The sequence below is a fragment of the Delphinus delphis genome, chromosome 20, assembly GCF_949987515.2.
Source record: "Delphinus delphis chromosome 20, mDelDel1.2, whole genome shotgun sequence".
Taxonomy (NCBI): domain Eukaryota; kingdom Metazoa; phylum Chordata; class Mammalia; order Artiodactyla; family Delphinidae; genus Delphinus; species Delphinus delphis.
In genome coordinates, this window is record NC_082702.1 from 6,725,200 (window position 1) to 6,744,917 (window position 19,718).

The 19,718-nt window shown below is 56.0% G+C and overlaps 2 protein-coding genes and 1 non-coding gene across 4 annotated transcripts in view; all 3 read right to left on the reverse strand.

Annotated features, from left to right (window-relative positions):
• Positions 1–10,280, reverse strand: part of MYBPC2 (myosin binding protein C2) — a 23,296-nt gene extending 13,016 nt beyond the window's left edge. Inside the window, exons 1-11 of the mRNA XM_059999711.1 lie at positions 10,262–10,280; positions 9,079–9,168; positions 8,473–8,559; positions 8,175–8,323; positions 7,743–7,860; positions 6,876–6,924; positions 6,629–6,688; positions 4,290–4,483; positions 3,910–4,042; positions 1,620–1,744; positions 1,424–1,529 (exon numbers count right to left, since the gene is read on the reverse strand). Of these exons, the coding sequence (XP_059855694.1) occupies positions 1,424–1,529; positions 1,620–1,744; positions 3,910–4,042; positions 4,290–4,483; positions 6,629–6,688; positions 6,876–6,924; positions 7,743–7,860; positions 8,175–8,323; positions 8,473–8,559; positions 9,079–9,168; positions 10,262–10,280 (1,130 nt within the window). The remainder of the gene's footprint in view (positions 1–1,423; positions 1,530–1,619; positions 1,745–3,909; positions 4,043–4,289; positions 4,484–6,628; positions 6,689–6,875; positions 6,925–7,742; positions 7,861–8,174; positions 8,324–8,472; positions 8,560–9,078; positions 9,169–10,261) is intronic.
• TRNAG-UCC (transfer RNA glycine (anticodon UCC)) lies at positions 3,562–3,634 on the reverse strand. The gene has a single exon. It is a non-coding gene; the product is annotated as a tRNA-Gly (tRNA).
• Positions 10,281–13,646: 3,366 nt separating the features above from the next.
• On the reverse strand, positions 13,647–18,917 carry SPIB (Spi-B transcription factor). 2 transcript variants are annotated; one of them, XM_059999805.1, is made up of 6 exons: positions 18,895–18,917; positions 17,888–17,915; positions 16,235–16,307; positions 15,735–15,946; positions 15,178–15,328; positions 13,647–13,945 (listed from the first exon to the last, which is right to left on the reverse strand). In XM_059999805.1, the coding sequence occupies exons 1-6, from the start codon at positions 18,915–18,917 to the stop codon at positions 13,647–13,649; spliced, it is 786 nt and encodes a 261-aa protein (XP_059855788.1). The 2 variants fall into 2 exon arrangements, with proteins under 2 accessions (XP_059855788.1, XP_059855789.1); XM_059999806.1 differs by lacking the exons at positions 15,735–15,946; positions 17,888–17,915; positions 18,895–18,917 and having other exon boundaries at positions 16,235–16,300.
• Positions 18,918–19,718: the final 801 nt, after the last annotated feature.

The following is a 19,718-nucleotide window of genomic DNA, read 5'->3' on the forward strand; positions in this document are numbered from 1 at the left end:
AGTGAGGGGCCAGACAGACAGTCCTGAGAAGGAATCAGGAGTCAGAAGGGAGATCACGCAAAGGATGAGAGACAAAGGTTGATAGAGGTGTCTAGAATGGATGGATCGCAGGTGGGGGTTGGGGAGAAAAAGAGGAAGAAGAGGTGACAGGCCACAGGTCTCAGTTGGAGGTCAGGAGACACAAAAAAAGGGTCATGGGGAGAGGTCAGAACATGGAGGAAGTCCGGGGTCACAGAGAGATGTCAAATATTGTGGCCTCAGTAAATGGTGCTTCCCTGCTTGGGCCAGTCCTCCCACTTCACTTCTACCTCCTTATCATTCGAACCTCATCTCAATCGTCACCTCCTCCAGGAAGCTTTCCCTGACCTCCTGAGTCCTTTTCTCCTATTAAAAAGTGGTTATAGCATCAGTTATTGATCCTCTGCAATATCAATATTTGTCAAAATAAAACTTTGATATTTATTTGTGTGATGACTTTATTAATGCCTGTTTCTGTCTCCAACACACACACACACACACACACACTCCACCCCAGCAGTTGGCCAGATCATAAACTCCACAAGGACAGGTTAATATATATTCTCTCCATTTTCTCTCCAATACATGGAAGAGTGCCACCACACAACAGGTGCTCAATAAAGACTTGTTGGAGGGGGAATAGATGTAAGAATGGACAAATGGATGGGTAGATGGGTGAGTGGGTGGACGGGTGGGTGGATGGATGGATGAATCAATGGGATGGACGGGGAGATGATGGATGGATGGATTGGGGGCTGGGGAGATGGATGGATGGATACATGAATGAATAGTCAAAGCATGGATAATTGGTTGAATGGGTGAATAAATAACTTAAAGAATCAGAAATAGCAGGGATCAGGAAAAAGACCTGGAAGAGGATGGGATGGGGAGAGGTCAGAAGTTTCAGAAAGAGGTCATGGTGAGGATCAGGATTTATAGAGAAAGGCTGAGGTCTCCTGGAAACTACCAGTTAAAGGTCTGAAATCTTCAAGAGAGGTCCTGGGGCTTCCCTGGTGGCTCAGTGGTTAAGAATCCGCCTGCCAATGCAGGGGACACGGGCTCGAGCCCTGGTCCTGGAAGATCCCACATGCCGCGGAGCAACTAAGCCCGTGCACTACAACTACTGAGCCTGTGCCCCACAACTACTGAAGCCTGCGGGCCTAGAGCCCGTGTTCCGTGACAAGAGAAGCCAGGGCAGTGAGAAGCCCGTGCACTGCAAGGAAGAGTAGCCCCTGCTCGCCTCAACTAAAGAAAGCCCGCGCGCAGCAACGAAGACTCAATGCAGCCAAAAATAAATTAATAAAATTAAATTTAAAAAAAAAAAAGAGAGAGGTCCTAAAGATCAAGACCGAGACAAAGACACTGTGGGCATCTGTGTGGAGATCAGGGGTCAAGAGTCACTTACCACATGACTTGGGCACCCTCTTCTGACACCTCCACTGCCATTTCTACCCGGTCGCCCACAAACACCTGCTGGTCCTCGAGGGGTGTGACAATCAAGACTGGGGGTTCTGTGGGGCGCAGGGCGACAGGAGGTCAGTAGGTTCAGGATCCCCTCCAGAGCCCCACTCCCCAAGCTCACGCCCACATCCCGGCCTCACCTCTGACGAAGACCTCAGTGAAACACTTCTCATCTTTGACGACGACCTCATAAGCAGCATCGTCCGCCAGCGCACACTTGTTGATGGTGAGAATTCGCTTCTTACCAACATTCTCAAACACGTGCCTGACGCAGAAGTCTCAGCTCAAGCCAGGGCACGGGGGAGACTCTGCGTCCACCCATCTATCCTCAGGACAGGCCACTCCCTCTCAGAGCCAAATTGTGTGGGAGGAGATCGACGGTCCAATTTCTAGTATTTACGTAACCACAGCAGAAATGCTAACCGTCCACCCATATCCGTCTTCTTCCATTTAGCAGGGACACACAGCGACCCACCTAGACAACTACATTTCCCAGCCTCCTTTGTGGCTCGGCGGGCCGCACCACTGAGCTTGGACCAACAGAATGTGAATGGATGTGATGGCATAACTGCAAGGTCATCTGTAATTTTGCGGTGCTTGTTCTAGACTTCTCTCCTTCCAGCTTCCTGTCTGATAGACACAGATGTGCCCATGACCCGCTTCAATCATGCAGATGAGGACAACACCACGAGAAATGGTGTAGCCAAAAAATATGGAACCTGCGTCTAGCTCAATCCGCCAGAAATATCTTTCTCTCTAAATTAATATGTTCTGGGGACTCTGTTACAGCAACTTAACCTGTATCTTTTTTTTGTTTTGTTTTGTTTTTTTGCGGTACGCGGGCCTCTCACTGCTGTGGCCCCTCCCGTTGCGGAGCACAGGCTCCGGACGCGCAGGCTCAGCGGCCACGGCTCACGGGCCCAGCCGCTCCGCGGCATGTGGGATCTTCCCAGACCGGGGCATGAACCCGTGTCCCCTGCATCGGCAGGCGGACTCTCAACCACTGCGCCACCAGGGAAGCCTAACCTGTAACTTAATTAACATAATTTTTATCTTATCCAAAATGCTCGTGATGAGAAATTTGGAAAACACAGCCAAGGGGAAAATAATAAAAATAGAACCCATCCATAATGGTATCATCAAGAGATAACAGCTACAAATATTTTGGCCTCTCTCTTTCCAATCTTTTTATATCTAATCTACACGTAGATTAACATTTTGTGAAGCAGAGATGAGCACTGTGCTTCTGCACATAACACTAATCTGTTTTTTTCTTTTTTTACATCTTTATTGGAGTATAATTGCTTTACAATGGTGTGTTGGTTTCTGCTTCATAACAACATAACACTAATCTTGAACAGCTTCCCATGTCAGTATAAATCTTAGGATATCTTTTTTAGTGACTGCACAGCACCTTAACATGGAATTGTATGTTTTGGTTATTTGACTTTTTGCTACAGCAGCAAATGTTCCAGTGAACATCCTTGCAGCTAAATATGAATAACCACGATCATGCCCTTATGATAAATACCTAGGCTTGCACGATCTAAAGGTTTTGGGGGGACTTCCCTGGTGGTCCAGCGGGTGAGACTCCGCTCTCCCAATGCAGGGGGCCTGGGTTCGATCCCTGGTCGGGGAACTAGATCCCGCATGCCGCAACTAAGACCTGGCACAGCCAAAATGAAGAAATATTTTAAAAACAGATAAAGGCTTTAGAATACACTGCCCTTTTGGAGATTTGCCAATTTACATTCCCACCAATAACATGTGGACCTATTTCCCTATGTCTTCTCCAGCACTAGGTTTTATCCTTTTTTTGGGGGGGGGCTGCACCCCGGCATGAGGCACATGGGGATCTCAGTTCCACAACCAGGGATCGAACCCGCGCCCCCTGCAGTGGATGCGCTGCGTCTTAACCACTGGACTGCCAGGGGAGTCCAGATTTTATCATTTTGTAAAGTTTTTGCCCATTTGGAGAGCAGAAAGACCGTTGGTGGGGTTTTTGTTTGTTTGTTTGTTAATATTTATTTTATTTATTTATTTGGCTGCGCCGGGTCTTAGCTGTGGCATGCGGGATCTTAGTTCCCTGACCGGGGATCGAACCCGGGCCTCCTGCATTGGAAGTGCAGAGTCTTAACCACTGGGCCACCAGGGAAGTCCCAAGACCGTTGTTTTGACTTGCGTTATTATTAGTGGTGGTGGTGGTTGTGTTTGCAAGGTTGAATATGTACTTAGTGAATTAGCTACTTGGGTTTCTTCTAACTGAATTCCTGTTCTTCATCGCCTTTGTCTGTTTTTCTACCGAGGTATTTGCACTTTTCATATGGATGAGGGAGTGCCCTTTCTGGGTTAAGAGTGGCCAGCCTTATTTCCGGACTCCCTCTCTGGGACTTGGATACCCCCAACCCGGGGACTGCCCCTCTCACATACTTGCTACTTGGTTTGATTTCTTGACCGTTCTTGAACCACTTGAGGGGAAGGTCTGGGTCGCTAATCTCTACCACCAACTTGATCTTGTTGCCTTTGTCCACTTGGTAGGCTGGATCCAGCTTCTTCGTGAAGGCTGGAGATTGAGGGATGCAAGCGGGATGGAGCTGAGAGGTTCTCACTGTCCTGAGCTGTCAAGTCTCCCTCCCCAGACCACCAAGGTCAGAGAGCCTCCTGTGAACTTGGAGGCCCCTGAGAACTGGCATCTCTATTACTCCTCAGATTAGGACCTCCAAAAGATAAGTCCAGGGTCCAAACATCAGATACCTATGGTGCTGGAGTCCCTATGGGCAGGGCCCGTCTCCCCTCAGACCAGCACTGACCTGCACTCTTCTTGACCTCGACCTTGGCCTTCTTGAGTCGCTTCAGCATGCCCCGGAGGTCAGTGATGCCATACTGGAAGGCAATCCTCTCATACTCGCTCTTCTTTGCCCCTTTCAGGAGCTCCCAAATCTCAGGCGGGATGCCTAGATCATCGTCATCTTTCTTCTTTCTCTTCTCCTCCTCAACCACCTGCCTGAAGGTGGAGAGAACAGGCCGGGGCCACCAGGGAGTGAGGAGGTGAGGGTCTCCCTCTGCCTTCTCCACTCACTTGCTGTGTCACTTTCTCTCTCTGGGTCTGTTATTCCTTATCCTGTCCCACCTGAACCATTGCTCCAGCCTCCTCCCTGGCCTCCTGACCTCATCTCATCTCTTCACCTCCAGTCGGTTCTCCACTTGGCCCCAGAGGGCTATTTCTGACCCCCACATCAGATGCCACCCCTTCCCTGCTCAAAACTCCTCCATAGCTCCCCATTGCCCTCAGGAGGAAACCCCAGCCACTCAGCCTCGAAATCACAACCTCGCCCTCTGTCCCATCACACTCCCACAGCTATCCAAACCACCCTACTTGCCTTTTCCTGAGCACTCTGGGCTCGCTCCTGCATCCCAGCCTTTGCACAACGTCTGTCCCTGCCTGGATGACCCATCTCCACCTGCTCTTCAATCCTACAAATGCTAGTACCGAAGTTCCCTCCTCCATGAGGCACCCCCTGTCCTGCCAGCACCTCAGTTGCCCTCACTCTGAGCTCTCACAAGGCCCTCGTGAGACCTTCTCTCTGACCACACTAAACAGTCATGGTCTGTGTCTGTGTCTGCTGGATCAGACCCATCTTCCCAAGGCAATGAGCGACTCAGTGTCAGGGAACCAGTCAAACTTCTCCCTGTCCCCTGATCAGGGCCTGGTAGACAGGAGGCCTCAGAAGATGTTTGATGAGTGAGAGAGAGTGAATCTCTGGAAAGAAGGAAGGAAGGGGAGGGAACAAAAGAAGGATAGATGCGTGGGTGAATTTGGGGGACATATGAATATCTGGATTGACGTACAGAGCATTAGGTGGGGAACTGGTAAATAGGTGGAGGGGTCCATGGATGGCTAAGTTGATGGATGAATGGGTCAATGGATGGGTAGGTTGGTAGGGGATGGGTGGCATTAAGACAGGTGGATGGGTTGATGGAGGATGGCTGGGTAAGTGGGTGGATTGATGAGTTGGTGGCAGATGGCTGGGTGAGCAGTTGGGTGAATATGTTGATGGAAGATGCCTGGGAAGATGGTTGGCTGGGTAAAGACAAACAGATGAATCTATTAGTAAATGGAGTTTCTGGGGATTTGGTTATGGAGATAGTTGAGTGAGTAGAAGGATGGATCCGTGGACCAGCAGATAATGAATAACTGAGTGATTGGACAAGCATCATGTAGAATAATATGAAATTGCCAGTATTCAATCATTTTTTACCTACAGAATAGCAACTTCATATAGATGCGTCTAACAGGGAGCTATCTGGGAGGATGGGTGTGCCGTTGAAGAGGTGAACAGTTGACAGAGGAAAGGCTGGCAAATGGGTAGGTGAATGAGTAGATGGGTGGGATGTTGGACTCAGTTGAAAGAGAGATACAGGTGCAGATGGGAAGGTGGATGCATGGTAGACAGATGGCTGGTGGAAACGTGGATAGATGGGTGCCTCAATAGATGGGGAAGTGGATGATGCGGTAGGTGGGTGAAGGATGAATGAATGGGTTAATGAATGGGTGGCTGAGTGTAATGGCCGATGCGTGGACGGACAAGTGGGAAGAGGTGGGTAGATGAATGGATATGTGGGCAGATGGATGGGCGGTGGGCAGGTAGGTGGATGGGTAGATTCGTAGATGGATAAATAGGTAGCTGGTTGCCTGAATAGATGAGTGGGCAGGCTGATGAGTGGGTGGGTTGATGGGTAGATGGATAAATAGCTGGCTGGCTGGCTGGATGAGTGGACAGCCTGGTGGGTGGGTGAATGGACAAGTGGATGGATGGATGGTTGGTTGGGTGAACAGGTGGATGAGTAGGTGAATTGGAGCCTGAGTGGACAGGAAAGTGGATGTGAGGACGATGGGTTAAAGGGTGGGTAGGTAGGAGGAGTGATGGGCAGATTGTTGGTTGGGTGGGGCTGTGGGTAGGGGTGTGGGTGAATGGGTGGATGGGTGAATGGACAGGTGGCTGGGTGGGCAAGGAATGGGTAGATGGAGGGGAGGCAGAGTCCCGGGATGGCAGTGCGGAAGCAACGGGGGGCAGGGGGGCCTCACCCACCATCCTTCTCCTCCTTGAGGCCCCATCTCCCCTTTCTGTGCCAGGCGGGGTGGACTCACCTCTTCTGCAACAGGCCGCTGAAATCCAGCTCACCTTTGCCTTCCGGCATCTTTTCACCCCTGTGGCCATTGAGAGGGAGTGTGAACCCCATGGAGGTCCCGACCCTCAGACTCACCCTGGGTCCCCACTCCTTGCCCTCCCTGATCCTCCCCTTCTCCCACAGCTGCCCCTCCCAAGGGACACCCTCCCATGGTCCTTGGCACCAGGACATACTCCTGCCCCTCCCCAGGGTCCGGGGTCACTTACGAATGCTTGAAGCTTTCTAGACTCTGCCCAGCGGAGTCCTGATTGGGCGCTGGGGAGAGGCAATGGGGGAAGGGAAGGTGAGCTTGGAGGCAAGGCCTGATCTAAGAACAAGAGTGCCCACCCCAGGCCTGCACAACCTCCCCCAGACCCCTTTTCCTCCATCTCTTGGGCCAGCACACCCTCTCACTTGGGACTGGACACCCTCTGCTTGTAGACGCATTTCGCTGGCTGCCATGCACCACCCTCTCTCAGCGGCCTGTATCCCCCTCACACCTGGGCTGGCTGGCCCTTCTCCCCGGGGCTGGGCAGCCTCATTCCCTGTGCCCTCCATGTTTAAGTCCCCACACATCCTGGGCTGCAGATGCCCCCAAACCTGTACACTCTCAGAGTTCCACACACAGGCTCCCAAATCTGTGTAGCCTCCCATCCATCCTGCACACCCTCACCCTAAACCTGTCCACCCTTAGACTCCCCTGAAATAAACAGTGGACAATAAAACGGAAATTATACTTTAAAAAACCAAAAACCAAAAAAAAACCTGGGACACCCTCACTTCCCGAGCCCTTACTGCCACTTTCTCAAGCTTGTACACTGTGACCCTGGAATCTACATAACTCACCTCCTAAGTTCCACGTGAACACCCCCAAACCCTGAACCTTTTCACCCCCAAATCTACACCTCCTCACCCTCTAAGCCGGTAGATCGTCTCCCCTATTTTGAACAACCTGACCCCTGCCTCTGTGCTCCATCTTCCGAAAACCTGTGCCCGCCTTGTCCCCACATCAGTATACTCTCCCCACACCTGGCTGACAGATCCATCCCCCCAACCAGACCCAAGACCCCTGGCCCCCACCCCCGCCAGCGTACCCTCCACATCAATTTTGAAGGCACAGCTGTCGCAGATGTCCTTGGCTTTGACCTCGAGGCGGTAATCCCCGCGGTCACCCAGTACCACCTTCCCGATGTGCAGCTCCAAGGAGTATACCTGGGGGCCAGGCCAGGGGTATGGGTGCACATGTCCGACCCCCAGTGCCACCCCACCTCCCCCAGAGCCCACCTCACAACTCTGAGTGCCCCCAGGAAGGGCCAGCTGTCTCTTCCCATGCCTGGACAATCTTGGCCTCTGGGGGCCTGCGTCCCTGACCCTGAGAGCTCTCTGGGCACGCACACGCCGTGCCCAGGTGCACCCTGCCCCGGCCCAAACATTCTTCCCTCCTGCCCGGCACAACCCCTACCAAGGAGCTCCACACGACCTCCAGCCCTGGCCCACAAGCCCTCGAGTCCCCACAGGGTCCTCACATTGCTGGCAGAGTCGTGGGACTCCTTGAAGGAGAATCGGGCCCCACTCTTGCTGTCCAGCTCCAGCCACTTCCCCTTGAACCACTTGATGGCTGGTTTGTCCGGCAGCTCTTTCCCGTTCAACTTGGCCAAGATCACGGCATCCTTTCCTGGGTGGGGGTGGAGGGGTGGGAGGGAATGGCCAGGCAGGAGTCATAAGACTCTATGGAGAGGACTGGGAAGCCGGGAGACCCCAGCCCTGCCTCCCTCAGACCCAGGAGCCCAGCCCCCACCCGATCCTCCCCGAGGCACCCCTCACCAGTCTCCACCGACACAGAGGCTGGCTTCTTCAGGAAAATGCCGGTGGGCTCCTCAGCGGTGGGAGACTGGTCCTCAGGTGGGGCTTCTGCTCAGGAGACAGGATTAGGGGGTCTAAGGCCAGCCAGGGAGGGGACGGCAGGCTACTTTGGGGGCGGGGTTGAGAGTGAATGAGGGACCCACTGCTCAGCAGTCAAAGACCTTGGGGCACAGTGGCTTCTCCTGACCTGGGAGAGACCACGCTTCATGCAGGTAGCTGCGGGACCAGGTTCCCCGCCCCTTTGGGCCTCAGTTTCCCCATCTGTGAACCGGATGGTCTTAAATGGGGCTTTGGGATAGGAGAGGATAGACTGGGGCATTCAGAGCTGGGCAGGACTCGGTGATGAATGAGCCAGTTGCTGGGGGCTTGAAGGCCAGGCTGAGGGGCTAGGCTCTGTCCTGGAGGCACTGGGGAGCCAGGGAAGGCTGTGAGCAGGGGAGGGCGGTCAGCACTGGAGCTGTGGGGAGGGTGGACCAAAGGAGAGAGAGCGGGAAGGTGCAGAGGGGCCAGCGGAGGCTGGGGGATGAGGTGCCAGCTTCTGCCCCGCCCTCTGGAACACCATCTCACCTTTGGGGGGCTCTGCAAGAGCCTCTGGAGGTGGGGCTTCCTTGGGAGCCGGTTTGGTGGCATCTTTGCCTGCGGGGGCATTTTTGGCCGCTGTGAGGCAGGAGATATTCACAGTTGAGCACGTGCTCAGCGTTCTCCTCTTCCAGAACCCAGGAGTGCAGGTCCCTGGGCCCCTCCTCCTTCGGAATCTGGAGTCCAGCAGTCCAGGTGTAAATTTATCTCTAATCCCAGAGTCTGTGAGATCCGGTTTCTCCTTGCCCCAGGCAGGCCATGCCCCATCCACCCAGGCCACCAGGCTCTGACCTTTTAGGTCTTGGAGGTATAATTAGCTCTTCCCCTGGGCTGGAAACTGGATACTCCTGCTGACCACAGCATCTTGCACCCGTCCTGCCTGCTGGCACCTGGCCCGCTGGGGCCCCAGCTGCAGCGAGGGGCTGGACCACCATCCCTCAGCCTGGTTGGTCTGGTGCCAGCGGACTGGACACCCAGGGAGGAGGGGTCCTCCCTGGGGGCTTGTGTCTCCTCTGTTCACTGCCTCATAGAGAGAAAGCCCCAACCCCATATAAAGAAATGCCTCCAGTCCCATTCAAAGAAGGGCCTCAAAACTGCACATGAAGAAAAGCTCACCAGCCTCTATATGGAGAATGTCCCCTAATTCCTACATGGGGAAGCCCCAATTCCCATTGAAATGAGGTCCCCTCAACCTTGTACAACCTTGTACCTTGAACCTCTAATATCTAGGCACATTGAGGACCTCATTCCCCTGCAGCGAAAGACCCCAATCCTCACTCAGAGAAGTGACCCTGGTCCCTTCCCAGAAGACCCCATCCCCAAATGTAGAGGACCCCAAACACCCTGCAAAGACTCCGCAGTCTACAACCACAGGACTCCCATCCTCAACGAGAAAAAGGGACACAAATTCATAATCAGAGAATCTCCATCTGCACCCAGAGATAAACCCCCAACTCCCCAGAGAAAGGAACCCCTACCACCCCACAGGGAAGGGGAAACCCCCTCCCACCTAACACAAGTATGGGACCCTCCTATCCCACACAAGGAAGGGAGCTCCTCCCCACACAGAGAAGGCACCCCATTCTCCCAACCCTATGGAGGGAGAAGCCCCCAGTCCCCATTCAGAAAACAGAATCGCGTCTCCACATAGGGAGGGAGTCCCCAAATCCACCTGGTTTTTCCTCAGGCATGTCGGCGGACCTGCTCTCTCTCCTCTGACCGCAGCTGTGTCCCGATGGGCCTTAAGGAGGACAGGTGGGCCCCGGGGGGAGCCCTTTAAGGAGTCCCGAGACTCCCAGGAGGCCCTGGGAGGCATCAGACGCGCCTCCCCACCCTCCCCTGCAGCCCCACATTCCGCCTGTGTGTTCGAAAGGGCGAGAAATAACAGCTGGACAAGGAGAGATGGCTGAATGCCAGGTCCCCAGGGAGGAGGGGCTGGGGTTCCGACACCTGGGTCCGAGGGAGGACGTGCCAGAGGCGGGTGACTCCCGGGTCTGAGGGAAGGGGGCCTGAGGGCCTGGACTCCTGGGTCCCGGTGCAGAAGGGACCTGGAGTCCAGATTTTTGGGTCCCAGAGAAAGAAGGATGAGGGCCTGGACTCTTGGGTCCTAGGCGGAGGGACAGTAAAGGACTGGGGTCTGAAGTGGGTGAGGGCTCTGAGCCAGAACTCCGGCATGGGGGTTGAGGATGGTGGGGAAGACAGGGTCTAGAAAGCCATTCTTAGTATCTGCAAGTCAGGAGTTTTCGGGAAACCAGAGCCGGGAGGGAGGGTCCGGTTTCCCAGGGTAGGCAGGATGGCCGCGGGGGAGGCGGGGGGAGGTCTCTGTGCCCGCAGGGAGGGCACTGAGTGTCGGGGACTCCGGAGTCCCACCCCCGGGCGTGGGCATACATGATGGCTTGGGGCCCCGGCCACCTGGGACCCCGGATTGGCCGCGGCCCCTCGTGGGACCGCGCCCTGCGGGCTCCCCGCGATGGTTCCCGGAGCGGGCGCGGCGGGCACCGGAGGCGGGGGAGGGGGCGGGTGCCCCAGCGGGGGCGGGTGGGGAGACCGGGAAGGCCCTGGAGGGCTGCCCAGACATTGGCGCCCTTCCCGGCAGGGGTGCCTGTGGCTTTCCGTATGGGGGTAGTGGTGGCCGGACGCGGGGGTGCGGGGAGGTGAAGGAGATGAGGGGATTGCGGGAGGAGAGGGTCTCCAGGACACCAGGTGTTTCGGAGAGGAGGGCGAGGTGGGTGTGGCTTGGAGTTAAGGCGGAGGGCAGGCGGGGAAGTAACGCCGGCTGGAGGACCCGGTGTTACTGAGGACAAGTCCCTCACCGTTTTCTTCCTGCCCATCGCCAACCCCCCCCACCCCCCCACCCACACCATTCTTTTCCAAAACCCCCTAAGAGCTGGAAAATTCCCCGCCTCCACCAAGCGCGGAGCCAACCCGAAGGCAGCCCCCTTGTGACGTCATGGGTTGCCAGGCAGACTGCTGCGCGGCTCCTGCGGGCCCAGCAGGTTGGTGGAGCGCCTGGAGAGCTGGGGGCCTCGCTCGCTACCCGCGGGCCTTATCCAGCGAGAGGAGGACAGAGATCCGGAGGAGGGCAGAAATTCAGAAACGAGGGACAAGACCCAGACGGAAAGGGAATCAGGAAGAGGGTGGGGAAGAACTCCAATCGTCAAGAAGAGACGGAGACAAAAACTGAATCGAACCACCAGAGTCTGCACCTCAAGCCCTGACCGCGGCCTTCAAGGCTCGGCCTGGTTTCGCTCTAACTGCCTCTTGCATCGCCTCTCTTATCTCCCCCCTCGCCGTCCCAGTGTCTCTGAGGGCCAGCAGGCCCGGATGGATGGGTAGCATTGCGGTCCCTGACAAAGGGTCCTAGAAGGTCTGTCTACCTTGACTTATTTTATTTTATTCCAAACTTGGGGTGATGATGATAGTTTTCGTAAAAGGTACCTCATTTGCAAGAGGAGGCCCTCCCAAAAGACATTTTGTCCCTGGCACCGCCCCAGGGAGGGGGGTGTACTGTCCTCGAGGGCAGGTCCCAGCCTGGGCTCTGCTACCAGCCGCTGTATGCCCCCCTCAAGGACCTCTTCCCTCTCTGGATCCTTGGTGCTCCTTCCTCGACTTCCTTCTGGCTACCAGTGGGTGGATGGGTGGATTTCAGATGTATCAAAGGCTTGACGGGGCTGCAAGGGCCTTCCGAGATCTTCCTCCTCCTCTCCCCTTTCACAGAAGGGCCAAACTGGCCCAGAAGCAGCAAGTCTTTCACCCTAGACCCCCCAGCCACCCAGGCTCAAGGACTTGGGACTCCGGCTTCTTAGCCCACAGCCTCTGACACCCCCCGAGGGTTCCAGTCAGAGCTCCCACAGTTCATCCGGTCTTCTTCTGCTCAGGCTGGATTCACACGAGAATGGTTGGGGCGAACGGACAACTGAGAGAAGCCACCGGGGTATGACAGCCAGGGGCGATGGGGACTTGAGCAGATTGGAAAACAGATTCCCCATTAGAAGCGGCCAACACCCTGCTCCAGCCTCTCCACATCGAAAAGCTGGCCCACTGTTGCTGGATGGTGCAAAGTCTCTGGTTAGAACTGACATGGGGGGGGGCTGCCACGGTCACCCAGAAATCAGTTGAGCGGCCAGAATTGATCGCCAGCATGGCCCTAGGGAGGGCATTACAGGAGGCGGAGGGTCCCCAGTTGAACTCGGAGCTGTTGGTGGGGTCCCCAAAAGGGCATACCAGATGAGGATCCCAGAGGGGCCTCAGATGTGATTGGAGGATTCCAGACAAACAAGGGCATCGCAGAGGTGGCCCGGATACAACAAGGTTCACTGAGGTCAGCCCTCCAGACCTGACAAGGGTGTTTTCAGACATGACAAAAGGATCCCAGAGGCACTGTAGATGTGATCGGAGAATTCCAGACATAAACAAGTGATAGCAGGGTGGTTCCAGAGAATTAGGGGATCTCAAAGATGACAAAGGGATCTGGGGGGACAGACAGAATGAGAGTCACAGATGGGCACAGAGACATGTATGCAAAGGGTTCCCAGAGGGACCCAGACGTAACTAGGAGATCTCAGATGGGACAGGAGGGACTCAAACATGAGAAGGGGATCCCAGAAAGACCCTGGACAGGGCTTGGATTGCTGGCAGAGTCCCCCTCTTGGTGTGATGATCTGTAGGCTCTCCCTCCCCTAGATGAGACTGAGAGATCGCAGACACACAAGGGATCTCAGACATCACAAGGGGATCCCAGAGAAGCTCTTGGGATTCTGGAAGCACTGCCCTGCCCCGCCCCTCCACACAGACACATAAGTATAGTCGTCTCTGGGTCCTTCAACCCAAGGCATGAAGATCTTGGGGCCCCTGGACATGACAAGGGAATCCCAAAGAGGCCCCAGACATGACTGGGGGGATCCCAGAGGGAGCCTGGGCAGGGCTTAGGGATTGTGGCAGCGCCCCGCCCCTGCAGCCAGGATGGGGGATCCGTGGGTCCTAGGACCTAGGGTGTGGGGACGCCCACGTGACACAGGCGTGGAGCCCCTGAGAGCCCCCGAGAGGCCGCCCCGGGCTCAGGCCCGGCGGGCGGCGGGCAGCAGCGCACTATCAAACTGGTAGGTGAGCTTGCGCTTGACCTTGCGGATCTCGCCGGTCTTGGCGTAGTTGCGCAGGGCGCGCGCCAGCTTCTGGTAGGTCATGCGTTTGCGGTTGCCCTTCTGCTGGCCCCAGCGGCGCGCCAGGAGCTCCTTGTGCTTCGAGGAGAATTGGAAGACCCCGGCGCCCGGCTCCACCCACCACACGCACTCGCGCATGTCTCCGCGCGTCAGCAGCCCCAGCAGGAACTGGTACAGGCGCAGCTTCTTGCGGGCCCCTGCGGCGGGTGCGGGGCGCGTTAGCTGAAGCATCCTTCGGGCCCCGCCCCACCCCCTCCCCGCTTCACCCCGTCCCGGAACCGCCAAGCCTCTGTCTCCCCATAAAGAGAATTGGGGTGACGAAGGTGGCTGCTAGGTACACCTGCCTGGCTCTGTCCGTGCCACACTCCCATCCGGGGCAAGTTGCTCCCCTTTCCTGAATGTGCCACCCCGTAACCCCCATCTCCCATCCCTGCTTTATATTTCAGGATGTGTCTCTGTCCTGTGACTGCTTGGTGGCCAGCACGTATCTGTGGAGCGCATGGATGAATCTGTGAAATGGGTTGGCAATGCTCCTCAAAGACTTATGACAGAGCTGACTTGTGGTGAAGAGATCTGAAGTGGGTTTGAATGTGGCCATTTCTCCAGCTCCAGGTCACTCAGTGTGTCAGTTCCGCGGGGACTGGGATCCTGGGAGAGGCCAAGGGGTCTGACTCCCGGGCTCCTTTAAGCAGCAAGGGCCCCACAGAGTTGGGGGGTTCATAGCAGGCACTGGATACAAGAACCCCACCTCTGCCATTTTCCAGCTGTGTGACGTTGGGGTGGTGACTTAACCTCTCTGAGCTGGTGTTTCCTCAGCTAAAAGTGAGGCTTGTGTGTGTGTTTTTACAAATCTTTCTGAAGCGCTTAGTACCAGGTGCTGCTCTAGGCACTGAACAATTATGAGCTCATTTAATCTTCATCATAACCCCACGAGATAGGGATGATAATAACAATGCCCATTTTACAGATGGGAAACTGAGGCCCAGATAGGGAAAGTAACTAATAATTCCAACTTCCAGGGGTTGTGAGTAATGGAGGGCACAGGGGCAGAAGCAGGGGTTGAATGATAGATGGGAGTTGATACTGTGATGATTTCTTTTGCTACTGTGTCCATAATGATGGTGAAGATTTATTGAGTGCCAAACTCTGTGCCGAACACTGCTATCTCATTGACATGTATGATCCCCCCTAATTCTCCCAACCACCAGCAATAGATACTATTACTGTCATCCCCACTGTACAGATAGGAGACCAAGGCACAGAGCGGTAGAGACAGTTGCCCAAGGCAACACAGCCAGCAGATGGCAGATCTGGGAACTGCCCTCAGTGCTGGAGTATATATACTAGTTGCTTGGGAAGACATGGTTCCTTTAACCTCCCACCCCCATCTCCAGTTGGAGTCCCTCCCACCCCACTTGCGCCCACATACCTGCCTCAGATCCCCTCCCCTCGGGGCCGGCCATGAGGGCCTCATCTGACTCGCTGTCCGAGACCTCCAGGGCGGGACTGTCCAGCAGGAGGTCCTCTTCCTCTGACAGCACGGGGCTGGGGTATGGGGCGTACGCCAGGGGCCCCAGGGTCTGTGGAAGGTCAGGGTTACCTGTAGTCCCAGAGGGAGGTCCCCCTTCTCTCACTCCCTCTGCTTTCGTCCCTTGGCTTCTTCCTGGGCCCCGGCCGTGGCCCTCCCCACTCTGCTCACAGCCTGCACTCTGGCCTCGGTTCAGATCTCCATGGCGTGGCCAGGGGATGCCCAGGCCACCTCCATGAGAGCCTGCTCCACACAGATAATGGCCTTTGGTGCGGCCCCTGACCCACGTGTGTGCCTCTGTGGGCTCGATGGTGCAGTGGAGTAATAATGCTGCCTAACCTTAGAGGGTCGTCAGAGGGGTGAAGGGGTTCTGGTGTGCACAGGTTTTGATGCAGTGCCTGGCACATAGGAAACCTCAACCAAATGATGGGGATTTTCATGGTCACCCCGCCCCTCACCTGGCTTGTGAAGTCCTCCATGGGGTATGCTGGGAAGCCAGGCCCCGGGGCCTCCAGGCTGGGGGCCGGGTCCAGGTTCCCCACAGGGCTGTAGGTTGAGGGTCCGTAACAGAGCTGGACACCCTGGGTGTGGCTGAAGGTGGCCACAGCCGGGTCAAAGGTTTCATAGGAGGCGGCTGGGACAGCTGGACTGAGGCCGTAGCTCCACAGATCTGGGGGGAAGGGCGCTGAATCAGAAGCTGAGAGGTCTGGCCTCGGCCCCCTCCCCCTGGAAGCCCCTGCACTGGCACAGAGGGACCATTGTGGGCTGTGCAAATCTCTGACCCCAGGATTTGCATGGGCAAGCGGGTGATTGGGAGAGGAAAGGGGAGGAGGTCTGGAGGCCTGAGCTAACCTTGTCCTGCTGTGCCAGGTTACAGCCTCCCCTGGGCCTCAGCTCTCCCATCTGTAAAATGGGCCCAAGGGGCAGGTGGGGAGGGTGCTGGGCCAGGATCACTCACCAGGAGCCCCGTCTGAGTCGGGGTAGCTGGAGTGCTTGCAGCTGTCCAGGTCATAGAAGACTCCATCTGGGTACTGATAGGGGTTGGGAAAGAAAAGGGGTCAACCCAGGCTGCAGGGAGACCCCACCCAACCCTGGACCAGCGGGGAGACTATGACAGGCTGGGAGAGGGAGAGAAAGAGAGACACAGAGACTAGGCACCAGAGACAAGGGCAAAGAGAGGGACATCCAGAGATACAGAGTTGGGAGATAGATACAACACAGCAGAAACACACAAAGGCCCAGACCCAGACGCGCGCGCGCGCACACACACACACACAGAATGAGAGACACAGGTGGGGACACATAGAAAGAGACCAGGGTCTCGCAAAGGGACACAGCAGCCAGCCCCTACTAAGACTGTGGGCTTCCGGGAATCCCAGCACCTCACCGATACACAGTTGTGACACTGTAGCAGCTGGGGAAGGTGTAGATGAATTCCCCCAGTCTTGCCTGCCTGGGGGAGGGGGAGGGGGCCGAAGGGTGAGAGGCACAGAAGTGTTTTTAACAGAGGCAAAGAAGCTCTCCATGCTTTTTTTATCCCCCTCCATATCACTCCAATTCATCCCAAGAATCATGTTGCTTTAGCAATTAAAGTCTAAAACTAGATATATGCCATCCTGATAAACCAGTGATCTCACTGCAAGGTATTTACCCATGAGCACTGAAAACGTATGTCCACGAAACAGCCTTGTTCAAGAATAATCAGCGCAGCTTTCGTAACAGCCCCCAAACGGGAAACGGCCCAAGTGCCCAGAGACAGGAGAATGGACACACAAACTGCGGTGCGTTCCTAGGATGGAGTACTATACAGCAAGAAAAAAGGACCAACGTCTGACACACACTTGATGTCGCGTGAGGAAACCAGACCCAAAAGGTCTGTGTGATTCACTTTATATAAAGCTCAAAACCAAGCAAAGCTAATCTGTGGTGGAAAATATCAGAGGGGTGTATTGATTGGGAAGGGACGTGAGGGAATCTTCCGGAGTGATGGTAATGTTCTCTATCGCGGTCTGGTTCGTGGTTACACAGGTGTGTGCCTATGTTAAAACCTCATTGAGCTGTATACAAGATTCGTCTCTTTCTTGACTTGTAAGGCAAACCTCAATTTTTTTTTTTAAAGCAAAACTCTTCAAGTTGGAGGAGGGTGGGATGTGCTGGCGAAGGGGCACCCACAGCGGGGTTTCTTTCCAGCACGTGAGTGGGGTTTTATTTCTTGGACTTAGCTGTGGGTTTATGGGGGTGGGGTATAGTATTCTGCACGTCTGAAATAGTCCAGACTCAATTTTTGAAAATACGAAGTAAAGCAGAGAAGAGAAGAAGGAATAAGTAGATTTACTAAATGTGGGATGGACGGAGGAAGGGACACAAAGTCAAAGACACAAAGACCCACCCCTCCCTGTTCGAGGAAGTGGACCAGAGTCTGAGAGAAGAGAAGAGATGTTAGGAAAACTTCTGTGATGGAATGGGTAGGAAGGGGGTCCTTGGAGGTACCGAGGAAAAGTCAGAAAGACAAAGGGACAGGAAGGAGTGGAGGGGGAAACTGAGGCAGGGAGGTCGCGATGGGCCACGTGGGTCCCCCCACCCCTCCCTGACCCCCAGGGCCCCAACTCACCAGACAGCTGAAGTGTGGCCCGTCAAGCCTGGAGGGGGAGAGACACAGGGGCATGTCAGGGGAGCCTGCAGCCTCCTGAGTCTCGAAGCGGTTGGGCAGATGGGGGATAGGCGACTGCAGCTGTGACCACCACAGCTCGTTCACTGCTGCGTGTCTCTGTGTGAGACCAGCCCCACCACACTCACCCCCACCAGGACAGGAAGTGGGGGGCGGGGGCCAGGCACATGTTTCCCCCTCCCCTGGGATTTGCATAGACAGAGGCTGGGCGGGGGCAGGGAAAGTGAGGGAGAGAAAGTCCCCGGAGAGATGTGGGCGCCCGAGGGCGGGTGGGGGCGGGGCGGGGGCCTTGGTGAGCGAGTCGGTTAAATGGGTCCATCTTGGACCGGAGGAGATAGATGGAGAGATGGACGTCGGGGTAGAGATGGGAAAACACAGAAGAGGTTCAGCAGAGGGGAGAGGAGAGGAGGGAAGGGAGAAAGGTGTGGAGAGACAATTCACATGGCATGGGATGTAGGAAGTATTTATTAAGCCCCACAGATAGATGGGGTGGGGGACAGACGGGGAGACAGAAGGAGAGATGAAACAAACTGGAGAGACAGAGAAAGACACAGAGAGAGGGAGCAAGAGGCAGAGAACAGAGACCCAAAACAGAAAAGATGTGCTAAGAAGCACGGTGAACAGACCCAGTGAGTGAGTCGGGGATGCAGTGAGACTCCGAGGAGATGGGGACAGAGACAGAGATGGAGGGCCACTTGGGAGAGGACAGCAGGGCAGAGAAGCAAGCATCCCAAGGAAAAGAGATCTTTGGGGTCCAGGGGAGACACGGATGGGACGGAGGGAGGAATCGAGGTGGCAGAGGAAAGAGATCCAGGAGGGGCGAGAGACAGTGTGGCCCTCCCTCCCCTCCCACCCACCTGCCCCCTGGGTGGGGCAGGCCCGGCAGAGGGGTCAAAGGTGAGGTGCAGGGCAGGGGTCCTGAGTACCACTTTCGGGTGGCCCCCACTTACTGTGCAGCCTCTAGGGTGAGCATGGTGGTGCTGGGCTGGGCTCGCTGCCGCCTGCAGACACCACCCCTATTTATACCTTGGCCCAGCCCCCTGGGGGGGGCAGGGGTGCCGGCGGCTGTGAGCTCAGCCCGCCTCAAAAATCCCCTCAGGGAGGGAGTCAGGGGAGGGGGCTGGATTGCACAACCCCTTGGTCACGTGGCAGGGAGGGTGGGCCCAGGGTCTGTCTGGATTTGGGGATCCCCAGGGTTGGGATGGGGGGATTGACCCTAAGGAGTGGAGATGGGAGAGGAGCCAGATTTGGGGGGACCCTGAAAAAGTAAAGGAGGGGTCAAGGGGTCCTGTGGGCAGGGGGGGTGGGGGGAGGCTCTGGACCCAGGAACCAGAGGGGAGTGGGTTGCCAGGCACTGGGGGCACGCCGAGACCGCCGGCTGACGAGAGCACTGGGGGGTGTCAGAGGTGGGGGGGCCCTGGGCTCTCAGAGTAGACGTGGGTTGGGCTGGGGTCCCTGAGAAAAACCCAGGGCCGAAGCCGGTGGAGACCCCAATGTGGAAACATTGTGGGTGTGTGACATGAGAGGGGGGTCCCCCTGGTCGTTCCGGGGAGCGGGAGCCTCCAAGCCAGGGGCTGCCCCAGGCCTGGAGGAAACAGGTCAGCACCTGGAGGGCGGGGCAGCCGGGCCAGAGGAGCTTGTGCCCATAGATGCTCTGCTCACTGGGCCTCGAGGGAGGGCTCGTGGGGGTGGGGGTGAGACCCGGCCCAGAGAGCTTGCAGGGAGGGTGAGGGAGTCCGGTGAGGGCCTCCTGGGGGTCAGTGGATCCCACTGA